At 41.3% G+C, this 12,768-nt stretch overlaps 1 protein-coding gene across 1 annotated transcript; it reads left to right on the top strand.

The window, feature by feature from the left end:
• Window positions 1-1,685: 1,685 nt before the first annotated feature.
• On the top strand, window positions 1,686-2,946 carry LOC136524562 (uncharacterized). Its single transcript, XM_066517885.1, has 2 exons — window positions 1,686-1,744; window positions 2,505-2,946. The coding sequence occupies exons 1-2, from the start codon at window positions 1,686-1,688 to the stop codon at window positions 2,944-2,946; spliced, it is 501 nt and encodes a 166-aa protein (XP_066373982.1).
• Window positions 2,947-12,768: the final 9,822 nt, after the last annotated feature.

Below are 12,768 nucleotides of genomic sequence, written 5' to 3'. Positions count from 1 at the left end.
TGGCGGCGAGGTCTGGCGAGGTATTGGAAGACAACGGGGAGCCCATACTTGCCGACGGAGATGATGATGGCCGCGACCTCTAATCGGCGCCTGGGCCATCACCGCCCCTCTATCATGGTCCGCTGCCGCAGCCACCGGCACGGCAAGGTACCACATCCACGTGCGCCGGCACTAGGCAAGAGGAAGAGGCAACAAAGATCTGCCGGTGGCGGCGTCTGCGCACTAGGCAGGGAGAGGACAAAGCGGAGGCGATGACGGCGAGGCACCTGGGCGTGGCATCTACGGGCGCTACGGCCGATGGAAAGGAAGAGGACGGACGGAGAGATGGGGGGCTCGTATGGACGCGTAGGAGGCGGAGGGAGGGGAAGCGGATGTGATGCAGCCTACAGGGGCCGAAGTGGAGGCAGGGAGTGGCAGCCGCAGGTACGGTGTCGAGGGTCAGCTTCGCCTCCGGCGTGGGTTCGAGCCACGGTGCAGCAGTGGCCGCAGCCGTGGGCGTCGAGGTCGTCGTCATCGGAGGCAGAGGCCGTGGGCATCGGGGTGGTGCGGGTGGCGGCGTGGACCTTTAGGACAGGCACCGACGGTGGCAAATCTAGTGCGGGACACGCCCATGTGGGGATGAGGGAGGGGGGCCCTGCGTCGTGGTGGCCGCTGGCAGGCGGCCTAGCATCCTTGGTCGGTGCCCTCACCTGGTGGGTGGCTCCCTCGCCTGGTGGGATGAGAGATGGAGGAGTCGTCGTCGCACACGTGGGAGAGGAGGCGTCGGGGGAGTCGCGCGGGGTGGGATTCAAAATGGCAACGGGTACCCGAAACCCGAGTACCCAACAGGTTTTACCCGATAAGGAGGCGGGTATGGAAGACATTTTGCACCTGCGGGTACGTTATTGGACGAATTCTTGTACCCATCGGGTATGCGGGTATGGGTGTGGGTGTATACTACCCATACCCGCATACCCGCGGGTAAAAAAAACCCGCATAAATAATATCCAACATCTGCAATTTTAGCCCATATAAGCATATAGCCCATATTTGGCCCATATAAGCATATGAGTATATATATATTCCAGAACTCCCTCAAACCCTAATCCTCATCCTCACTCCACTCCACCAGCCGTCAGACGACCAGCGGCTGAATTGCGGCGCCGTGGGCTCGCGCGACCCCACGTGCGCCGTCCGCTCACCGCCCCTCTGCGGCTCCACCTCCGCGGCTCTGCCCTCTGCCGCTCCTCTCTCCTCTGCCGTTCTCTCCCCAATCCCCACCACACCGTCTCCGGTCTCCACTGCCTAGTCCCCACCAGCGCCCCCAACGAGCACAGCGTCGTCGCTGTCGCCATCTCCGGTAGCCATGGTGAACTCCGGAATAGGACAAGATGATAGCCGGTGATGCTCTTCCTCAACCCTAACCTCAAAATCCATTGTTGCAGTTACAGTTGTTCTTCTTGATCCCATTTGCCTTCTGAGTCCTGACCCCGCGCCATCCACGAAGGGACGCTGTCCTGCAACCGCCGAATCCGGAGGAGGCGACGAAGAACGGCGCATGTGCACCGCCTACCCCGACGCCTGCCCCGCTCATCCTGCCACCTCCTACACAAGCCACTGCACCGGTCGCTGCTGCTAAGCTGAAGCCAAAGGGCATCCTTGTTGGTCCGGCGGCCAAGAAGGGTGGTCGGCCTCCCCTGTCTCCGATGAGCATAGCTGCAGCTACTCAGAAAGTGCAAAATCAGCACCTCAAACGCAGCCTTGGGTAAGCAAAGATGACTTTCTCTGCTCAGATATGTGCAAGATTGTGTATTGGTCTAGCAAAGATGATGGCTTTCATTGTGTGAGAGGTCCACAGATGAACCAAAAACTAGTCTGTGTAGCGTGTGATTTTCGTTTTGGGAAGTGAGGCCTTAACCTCACCGTGACATCTGGTGGTTGAAATTATCTTGTGCTAAGTTGTTTCTGGTGCCAGTGTTCTTCGTTCTTTTCTTCCTCCCTGCTGTTGCTTCGATCTCTTGGTCGAGATGGTTTTAATTTAGTTCGAATTTCCTTGGTTCCTGGTGCCGCTCTCTTCTCTGTTCTTGCGTTCGTCGGTCTCCTGTATTCTAGTCCCGAGCAAATCAGTTCCTGGCCGTGCGTGGCCTTGTTAGTTTCTGCTCGTTCGTCAGTTTTTCAGCAGGTTGGAGAGCAGCCCCTCCATTCTGATTCGTTTGCTTTTTCTACTTCTCTGAATGTTGGAGTGTAGTTCAGTTTCAGTCCAGTGTCCAGAAATGACAGCAGTTTGCTCTTTTCATTTGTTTGATCAGAAAGCTTGCATCTTCCATCCGTGAACTACTCTAGCAATCTTTGGCTACTGAATTAAGTATTTAAATTACTTCTTTTCACTAGTAGTAGTTCACGTGATTTGTTTTTCTCAAGCAAGTAGCTCTTTTGGTCATTCATAAATAAATATTCAGGTTTGGTCTATTTGTGATCTGCTAGCTTATTTTTTATGGAGCTAATTGCTCGATGTGCTTGTACAGACTGAACAAGATGTCAGCTACTGCTAGTTATGGGAGCAGCAACCCGCAATGTGGGTCACAAGCATCACAAGTGCAATCAGATTCAGTTCCAATCTCTGGATCACCTCAGCTTGAATTGACCAATGATTCACTGCCAATTGAGATAGATGATGATGATGAAGAGGAAGAGATCATTGCTGGTTCTAAGAGGAAGCTCAAATCTGCCGTTTGGAATGAGTTCACAAAAGTGCAGATTGGCAGCAGTGAATATGCAAAATGTAACCATTGTGGGAAGAAACTTTCTGGGTTGTCCAGAAATGGGACTAACCATTTGAAGCATCACTTGAAGACTTGTGTGCTAAAGAAGATCAAGCTTAATGGGCAGACAATGGTACAAGCTGGTTTGAGATTTGATAGGACAGAGGCAGGCACAATTTCAGTGGAGAACTACACCTTTGACTAAGATATAGCTAGAAAAGAACTTAGTGCCATGATAGTTCTCCATGAGTACCCTTTAAGCATGGTTGATCATGTTGGCTTTCGAAGATTTGTTGGCGCACTTCAACCACTATTCAGAATTGGGACAAGGAACACAATAAGGTATAAGATCTATGAGCCCACATCCTTTATGCCATTTGTATGAGCCCATATCAGTTTCCTAATATTTTCTATTTTATTTCAGATCTGATATTGTGGCACAATATGAGCTAGGGAAGAAAAAAGCCATTGCATATATGGCTGGAATTCAGTCAAGGGTGGCCATCACTACAGATTTGTGGACATCTGACAACCAAAAGAGAGGTTATATGGCCATCACGGCACATTTTATTGATGAATCTTGGAATCTTAGAAATATTCTTATGAGGTACTAACTTATTTCTTAGATCTGGTTGCATAGCATGTTGTTGTCACCTTGTCAATCAACACTCTTGGAATCTGATTTTGTTTGTAACTATTGAATGATAGGTTCATTTATGTCCCTGCTCCTCACACTGTTGAAGTAATTGGTGAAGAATTGTATGACAGCTTGGTTCAGTGGAATCTTGATGAGAAGATATCAGCCATTACTCTTGACAATTGCACTACCAATGATGCAGTAATCCCTCTGCTTGTGAGGAATATTGGAAGACATAAGCTCTTGAATGATGGTAAGCTATTACACATGCGTTGTTCTGCCCATATTCTTAATTTGATAGTAAAGGAAGGCTTAGAGGTTTTGAAAGATGCAATAGAAAACATCTGTGATAGTGTCGCATATTGGATAGCTACACCAAAAAAAGGATTGAAGTTTGAGGAGATAGCTAAGTTTGTTAAAGTGGAAGCCACAACTAAGATAGTCCTTGACTGTAAGACTAGGTGGAATTCAACTTTTAATATGCTTAGTCATGCATTACCATACAAGTCTGCTTTCATTAGGGCAAGCCGTGTTGATAGGCTGTACACTTGCTTGCCATCTGAGGATGAGTGGAAATTTGCTGAGGATGTTGTTGGGAGGCTAAAATTGTTCAATGACATCACTAAAATGTTTTCTAGGATAGATTATGTAACAGCTAACATGTATTTCACTAAAATTGCTAAAGTTAGAAAGGAGATTAGGGAGTGGTCAACTTGTGGAAACCCTTTAGTGCAAGCCGTGTCAGCCAATATGGTAGCCAAGTTTGACAAATATTGGACTAATATTCAAGGGTTCATGGGCATTGCAACTATTCTAGATCCTAGATTTAAAACCACAGTGCTGCTGATTTGTTTTGAGGATTTGCTTGGGACAACTAGTTGGGAGTGTGAGGATAGGGTTCAGGAAGTGAAGAATTTGTTGGCTGATTTGATGCTTGAGTACCATGGGGAAGATGATGTGGGAAACAGTGTCCTTGCAGCAGCACCTGCAGCAGGACAAAGTGATGATTTCTTATCTTCCATGATGGCTCGTGTTGCTAGTAGACGGCCAACAACAATGGGATTCAAGACTGAGTTGGATCGCTACTTGGATGAAGAGCTATTGGACATGAATACTAAGAATTTCAGAGTTTTAGATTGGTGGAAGGTGGCTGGAACTCGGTTCCCAACTTTGAGGAAGATTGCTAGGGACATATTTGCCATTCCTATTACAACTGTAGCCTCAGAATCAGCTTTTAGCACTAGTGGTAGGGTTTTAAGTGAGCATCGTAGCAGGCTCACTACCAAGATGATAGAGGCCCTAATGTGCTCTCAAGATTGGCTGAGAAACAAGTATAAAGGTATATTTAACAATGCTCCTATGTCTATTAGCTTGCTATTAATTTCTGCATATATTTACTGATATTCATGCAAGCCAACTCATTTGCTCACTTATGTTTGCTAGTTGATGAGAAGAACAAGCAGCCTGCAACCTTCTGGTCATGTCTTCAGGACATACAAGAGGGGCTTCAGGTGATTTGCCATTCTTCAAATGTGTCTATTTTTAGCTTCTTTGTGAATGTGATAATAGATAGCTAAGTTGTGACATGTTTATGCTAATGTAGGAACTCACCATCTGAGGACAAATGAACTGGCCATGAGATGGCGCCCTTTTGATCACAGGAACAAGACAAATGATGCAAGAATTGGATGACGTGCATGTGCTTCCTTTTGATGTCTTATCTGTAATTGCATTTGTGAACTTGTAACCTGTGTGGTCTCTCTTTAATTCATGGTAGATGAATCCATGTGAACTTGTAATATTTAGTATGTGCTGCAATTGTTGGAACTGGTGGCTGAACTTGAAAAGTGGGAAGGCTGGTGTGTGTGCTACTTTTAAGCACACATTTAATTTGTAGTTTGCTGGAATGAACCAATGAGGCATCTGATCTATTTCAACTAGCTTGACCTGGATATATTTCTGTTTTGCTGCTCTATTGTTGATTTGTTTTGCTGGAAGCTATTATATTTTGGTTTGTGAACTCAGGTATATTGTTGGGTGCGGGTTACCCATCGGGTAAGAATTACCCGTCGGGTGCGGGTATGGAATGAATTTTCTACCCGCCTGCGGGTACGGGTAACCCGACGGGTAAGATTTTGATCTGGCGGGTGCGGGTACGGGTGGCCAGTACCCATTGCCATTTTGAGGTGGGATGCGTTGGGGCTGAGGGGGAGGCGATTCGCATGGATAGGCAGACGGACGAACCAAAACAAACGTCGCACCAAAAAATGTCCACGCTTCATTCTTTTTAGTTGTAGGAGATTTGGGGTTTATGGATAACTTGCTTTGCATCCCTACTTGCCTCTTCGTTCTACAAAACAGTTCATATCGTCTATTCTAGCATCACAATAATCTGAATATAAATATTTTGTCGCATAGCATTCATTAACAGTTTAAATTTTAAATACGATAGTTCAAATCTATTTATTTATTGCAAGTCATAATTTTTTAACATTAAAACAGTCAAAATGATCTTAAATTATTGGATTAACTGCAAGCATACAATTTGTTCAAATATTTGGTCACCTATTTAAGAGAGAGACCTTTTTATCTAAAAGTATATATGTTGCCACGTAGAATTACAGATATGGGAGGCCCATCCTCAAATTTGAGAGAGATGGTAGAGATATATAGGAGTGTAGATGGGGGAGCTGCATAGATGATGATGACATCAGATTGTTGTTTTGTACAAATGAGACGAGAAAATAGATCTATGAGGGCCTGAGAGGTTCCCTTAGGGATGCCTTTAGTTTGCAAGTATAGAAAGATAGAACTTGGGATCATGAATTACGATTGTTGTGATAACTGATAAAGACTTGGTGATCAAATTATATCATATGCACTCCTTCCTTCCGATTCTATCATTCTTCACATTTTGGACAATCAGCCTGTTCGCTGGTTGGTTTCTGTGCTGATAAGCCCGGCTGGTGCTGGTTTGTTGTGAGAGGAAAATACTGTACCATGGCTGATAAGCCATGGCTGAAACCAACAAGCGAACAGGCTGAATGACATGTTCTCCAAATCATGATTTAATTATGATTTTCTATTGTAATTTCATTAAAAACAACAAACAGATAATTTTCTTAAATTACTTTCCAAGACTTATCTATACATGTTATTTTAGTGTTCTCAAACTAAATATTTCTAAAAGTTGTTGATAGTCAAAGTCATGAAAGTTTGATTTCAACCTTGCCCAACACATCAAGAGTTATAGAACTAGGAAAGTTACTAGATTTGGTGTTGGCAATTGGAAAGAGTAGCAATAACTCCAGAGGACATTAAAAAGCACAACATTTATTTTCCAACCTTGAGCTTGCATGGCAGTCAAGTTTTCAACTCTAAACGAGAAAACCGGGTATTGCACACCCTCTTAACGATTGAAACAAGATAAATTTAGTATTCTATTTCTAGCTAGTTTTCAGGGGTGGTTTTCTATTTTTCCTAAAAATGATATAAATCTGCTTTTCATCTTTGAAATTTTATAATAATTTATTTTATTAAATAAAAAATATGAAACTATTATCAATGTTTTTTTCTCTAAAAATGTTATCTATATATATATTGATGATCCACTTAGAATCATTTAGAATTTATTTATTTCTGTTTCTGTTATTTTATAGCTCATATAATCATGCTCACTATTTATTTGAAGTCTGTTTTGCACTGTACTAGATAATATGGAGATCGACCAAGATGACCAAGCAGACTAAGTACACAGCAAGATGTGAAAGACAACACCAACCTCACATATCACATATGTCACCATTTTTATAGATCCTATTTAGGCATTGCATGGCTAGTGCTCTACTTTATATTGGTTGCCTAACTAGATTATATAGGTTCCAAAAGATTATAGGTTCAAAACTAGGTAGTGCCTCAAATTATCATAAATGGAACACTAGGAACGATTGCGACTTATATATATATATATATATATATATATATATATATATATATATATATATATATATATATATATATATATATACTCTGTAGCTGGCTACAAAATAATTTATTCTGTAGCCACTTTGAGTTACGATAATTACTATATTAATTTACGAGATTATAGTAACTCCTTACTAAGTGGTTTACTGTAATGTTATGGTAAATATCCCCATGTGTTATAGTAACCCAACTATCGTAAATATGTATTGACATTATCGTAAATTAGTATATAAAATTATCGTAAATAAAGGTGGCTACAGAATAACTTATTCTATAGCTGGCTACTGAATATATATATATATATATATATATATATATATATATATATATATATATATATATATATATATATATATATATATAACGTGCGACTGCATGCAGCAACGATTGAAAAGAACGCTAGCTTGATAGTCAATTTCTAGTAGTCCGTGAATTTCAAGTTTCCATTCATAGTTTTTTTTTCTTTTTTTTTAGATCCCACTCCTTTCGTGTTTAAAACAAAGGCTTGTTAGAAAGCCCATCCATGTTAGTGATCCTTCACTGGACTAGATGTTAAGAATTATTCTAATGATTAATTAGGGAATATTCACGTCATTAGTTATCACTAATGATGGTTCCTTTAGAGGCGAAAAGGGTGTCCGTATGCTCCCTCTCTGTGACAGGTAAACCGCCATTTTGATGACATTATATGTACATTCACTGTTCGTCATTCGAATACAACCATCAATTGTTTCCTAAAAAAAAAAACTACCATCAGTTTTACTCCCGCTTTCACACGCTCACTTTCTAACACTAGAAACCAGCGAACGACCACACCAGTCCCACGACTTCTCTTTTGTGAAAAGAATTTTCTGCATTTTTTTCATTTTTATTATAAAGTTATTGTAACTTTTCAATACAGTATTTTATAGACAAACTTATCACCAAAACTTCTTATAACTCGATACAATTTATTAACCTATATTGATGACAACTTTTCAGCATGACATTATATATATTAACCAATTTCATTTCACGATGGTTCACTCAGGGTGAACGACAGTCGTGGTCTTGTGTCTATGTAGTTTTCACTTATTTTTTCTACTTTTTTCTTTTCTTATTTTTTCTTTCTTTTTATTTTCCATATCAACCAACCATTTTTTATTCTATATATTATGAATAATTTCTTTAGATTTAGAAGGTTGCCCTGAACAAATTATGTAAAATAAGTGTGTTGGACAACAAGATCTTACATGTGTAATATGTTATTCGTACAATTTATTATATAAAAAATATGCTAGAAAAATGACATTAAGAAAGTGTTATAATAAATTTGTCCGCTGATAGTTATATACAAAGTTTGAGTTGCAAAGGTAATAAAAAAATTTGTCACGATAACTTGTGTCAAATACTATATTGAAAAAGTTACGATAAAAATTATGGTGATAAATTTTATCTTGCAAAATGTCTTGCGCAAAATTTATGCATACAATTTTATAATTTTCTAAAAATGTAAAGTTGCAGATTTTTTTTTCTAGAAATGAAGTCATGGGGTTGTATGATCGTTCGAGGTTTTAGCGTACCCCTGAATTTGTCAAGGGATGTCATTTAGATCCACGAATTTTGAAGATGTATTTCTAGTCCCTAAACTTGTTAAGTGGTGCACTGATATAGAAATACATTTTCAAAATTCGTGCGTCTAAGTGACATCCTTGATAAGTTCAGGGTGCATTTAACTGAAAAAAAGACGCGACCAAGAAGCACCACAAGTCATCAAAAAGAAAAAAAGTAAGCATAGAGTATGCAATGCTGCCGATCCCCAACAGAAACAAGCAGAGTTTGGACCTATTATTAGTTCATAACATTCACCGTCACCCTAGAATTAATCATATGACCCTACAAATGTAGTACAGTGTACTCTATCTATTAATTTTGCCTTATATTTCACTTTGGTTTATTCTCAAATCAAATTTACCTAACTTTGATTAAGTTACAGATGAAAATAACAGTGGAATCGAGACCAACTTGTCCGCCAAGGCGGACCACTCCAGCGTGGCACTTCTCTCACGGCCAGCCGGCAGAGGGCCTCCGGCCACCGCCCTTTATAAACATACATAAACTTCGGATAAACTAGAGTACATATATGAGAGACCGGTGCTAAAACCTTTTCTTGAGATATCTTCCAAATTCTTAGGGTCCTTGCTCCGGATCTTGTTCCCCCGGTGCAAAAGCAGTTGGTTCCGTAGTTTGAGAATTCTGCTAATTCCGAGTATTCCATTATTATTATTAACAAAGAGAATATAAAAAGTAAAGAGGAGAAGGCATAACCACAAGAATTGTGAGAAATAAGTCAATTTATCAAGTTGAGGTATTTCGATTTTGATTTCAAATAAAACCCTCAAGACAGAAAAAGACTCCCTCCCTATATTATTAGGGTAAAGTACACTTTCAACCTCTAACTTGCACTGAAGTTCGATTTTCAACCTTCAACTATGAAACCGGGTAACAAACACCCTCCAACTATCAAAACCAGACAAATTTGGTCCTCGGCTGGTTTCAAAAGTGGTTTTCTATTTTCGGGAGGCGCCGAAATTTTATATTATTTTTTTGAGCCTCTTAACGTCCTCAAATGAAAAAACTCAAAACTACAAAGTTGTAGATCTCATTGAGAGCTACAACTTTGATATAAAAAGTATCTTCATTTGACTCCATACAAAAAATATATTATTTTTCTAATGCGGCAAGCACTATTATAATGCTGAAATTTTATATTATTTTTTGAGCAACTTAACGTCCTCAAATTAAAAAACTTAAAACTAGAAAGTTGTAGATATCATCGAGATCTACAATTTTTATATAAAAATCATCTTCATCCGACGATCTTATTGAAGAGTTATGATTTTTCAAAAGTTGTTTTGAAAGTTGAGTCTGGGAGTAGCAGCTCGTGGTTTTCCTTGTGGGGCCATGGGGTGGGGTGGGGTGGGACCCGCCTTCTGGAAACCATGCATGCATCGCCTTCTCTGTTTCATATTTTTATTATTTTATAAAATAAAAAAATATATCATTTTGGTTTTCATTCATGTCTATATCAATCAATTGGTTTTCCTTCATGTCTTCCTATATATACTTTGTTTCCTTGTTTTCCTTCTTTGTATATTATACAGCGGCGAATCTAGACTAAACTGCTGCTAGGGTCGCACGGATTCATGAACTCAATTTGATGGGGTCGTAGCTGGCCGGAATACGCGGAGTTCCACTGATTCGTACAAAGTTATCGGGGTCGCATGACCCCGACACATGCATGTGGCTTCGCCGCTGATATTATATACCCGTCATCAGGAGAAAACTCAAGAGAGGAGGACCATGTGCGTCAAACGTAATTGAATCTACTACCTGCATCGAATGGTTCCAGCCTGACTCCGATCGAGTTGGCGAACGTGGTTGACCTTAGAGTAGAGATTCCACAAAACTACGTGTTGTTAGTCGGTGGATTCACAAAAATATAAATTTATATATATAAATAAAAAAGTTTATATATCGTGAACAAGGAGTCAAGGACCCCTCCTAGATTTTAGGCTGGGATTAATTGCTCGAACATGTTTGGATGATTGGACTAAACTTTAGTCGATCTATGGCCGGTGGACTAACCAAACTAGTAGTTGTCAGCTAGTCTACGTCAATACTCAATAGTACATGTATCTAAACTTTACTTACCCAAAGTTTATTCACGTAACTTTAGTTGGACGAACAACTAGTCCAAATGATCCACCAAATAAACCCTAAAAAACAAAAAAGAATACATATTAGTCAATAGTGGCAATATTATTGTTGTTATCACCATAGTTTTGGATGGCATCCGAGGAAGACAGGGTTATCGGATAAAAAAAACTAGAAAGTTGTTTTCTCACGCGACAGAACAACTTTTGAAAAATCATAACTCTTCAATATGACGTCGGATGAAGATGATTTTTATATAAAATTATAGATTTCGATGATATCTACAACTTTCTAGTTTTAAGTTTTTTAATTTGAGGACGTTAAGTTTCTCAAAAAATAATATAAAATTTTAGCATCATAATAGTGCTTGTCGCATTAGAAAAATAATATATTTTTTGTATGGAGTCAAATGAAGATACTTTTTATACCAAAGTTGTAGCTCTCAATGAGATCTACAACTTTATAGTTTTGAGTTTTTTCATTTGAGAACGTTAAGAGGCTCAAAAAATAATATAAAATTTCGGCGCCTCCCGAAAATAGAAAACCGCTTTTGAAACCAGCCGAGGACCAAATTTGTCCGGTTTTGATAGTTGGAGGGTGTTTGTTACCCGGTTTCGTAGTTGAAGGTTGAAAATCGAACTTCAGTGCAAGTTGAAGGTTGAAAAGTGTACTTTACCCATATTAGAATAGATTTCCTTCTAATAAATAGGAATAGGAAAAAAAAGACTCCTTTTTCTTCCTATTGATCGGGACGGCGTGCTCCCCTGTCGGTGACCCCTTGGCGCGCCAGCCGACTGATAGCGCGCAGGGAGATGTCCGCATTCTCCGGCTTCTCGTACATGTGACGTAGTGGATGGGTGCGATCCGAGGCGCGGCCGTATGGACCAATCAGCGCGCGGCGTTGGGCTCTCGTCGTCTTCGTGTCGCCGCCTTATAAAAGGAGAAGAGCACCAGACCGAGCGATCGAACGAATTCTTCTCCTCTTGCCAAAGCCTCGTCGCCCCCGTCGCCCCTCCCACCCCCCAAAGCAATGGCGAAGCGCTCGCCCAACCCGAGAGCCCTGCTCGAGTATGACGTCTTCGCGACCCCAGACCTCACCGCATCCGGCGGCTTCCGCAGCCTCTCCCCGCCCAGCGGGTTCCTCGACGCAGGTTCTGGACCGCATTTCTTCGAGGTAACACCGCTCTGTTCGTGTTCTCTCTCCCTCAGGTTTCTCGTCTCGGTTGTTTCGCTCTTCTCGGTGCTGCTTCTCATTGTGGTGTGCTTATTCCCTGCCGCTCCCCTTCGGTTTCAGGTGCGTTGCCAGTTTTGCGGCGACGAATCGAAGAAGGACGTAGCCCTCTACGCGCTTGCTCTCGGTGCGCAGGGTTGCTCGGAGAGATTCGGATCCCGTCTGCTAGCCAAGAGGTGCCACCCGACGTGCCCCAACCCGGCTCACATGGTCAGGAAGGTGCGTGAAGAGAGCCTCCTAGTTTTGTTTCGTCGGAGTGCTTAGTTTGTCGGAGTCCACAGTTGATATCGTTTGTCTGGTTGTTGGTTCATCACAGCTCTCAGTTTATCTCGTTTATCTGGTTGTTAGTTCATCTGCTTGTATGGTTGTTATCGTTCGTCTGCTTGTCTGGTTGTCGGAGTCCACAGTTGATATCGTTCGTCTGCTTGTATGGTTGTTAGTTCATCAGAGACTCTCAGTTGTCTGATTGTTAGTTCGTC

Source organism: Miscanthus floridulus, chromosome 18 (genome assembly GCF_019320115.1).
Source record: "Miscanthus floridulus cultivar M001 chromosome 18, ASM1932011v1, whole genome shotgun sequence".
Taxonomy (NCBI): domain Eukaryota; kingdom Viridiplantae; phylum Streptophyta; class Magnoliopsida; order Poales; family Poaceae; genus Miscanthus; species Miscanthus floridulus.
The sequence above is the reverse complement of the archived record's forward strand: the minus strand, read 5'-3'. Positions and strand labels throughout refer to the sequence as shown.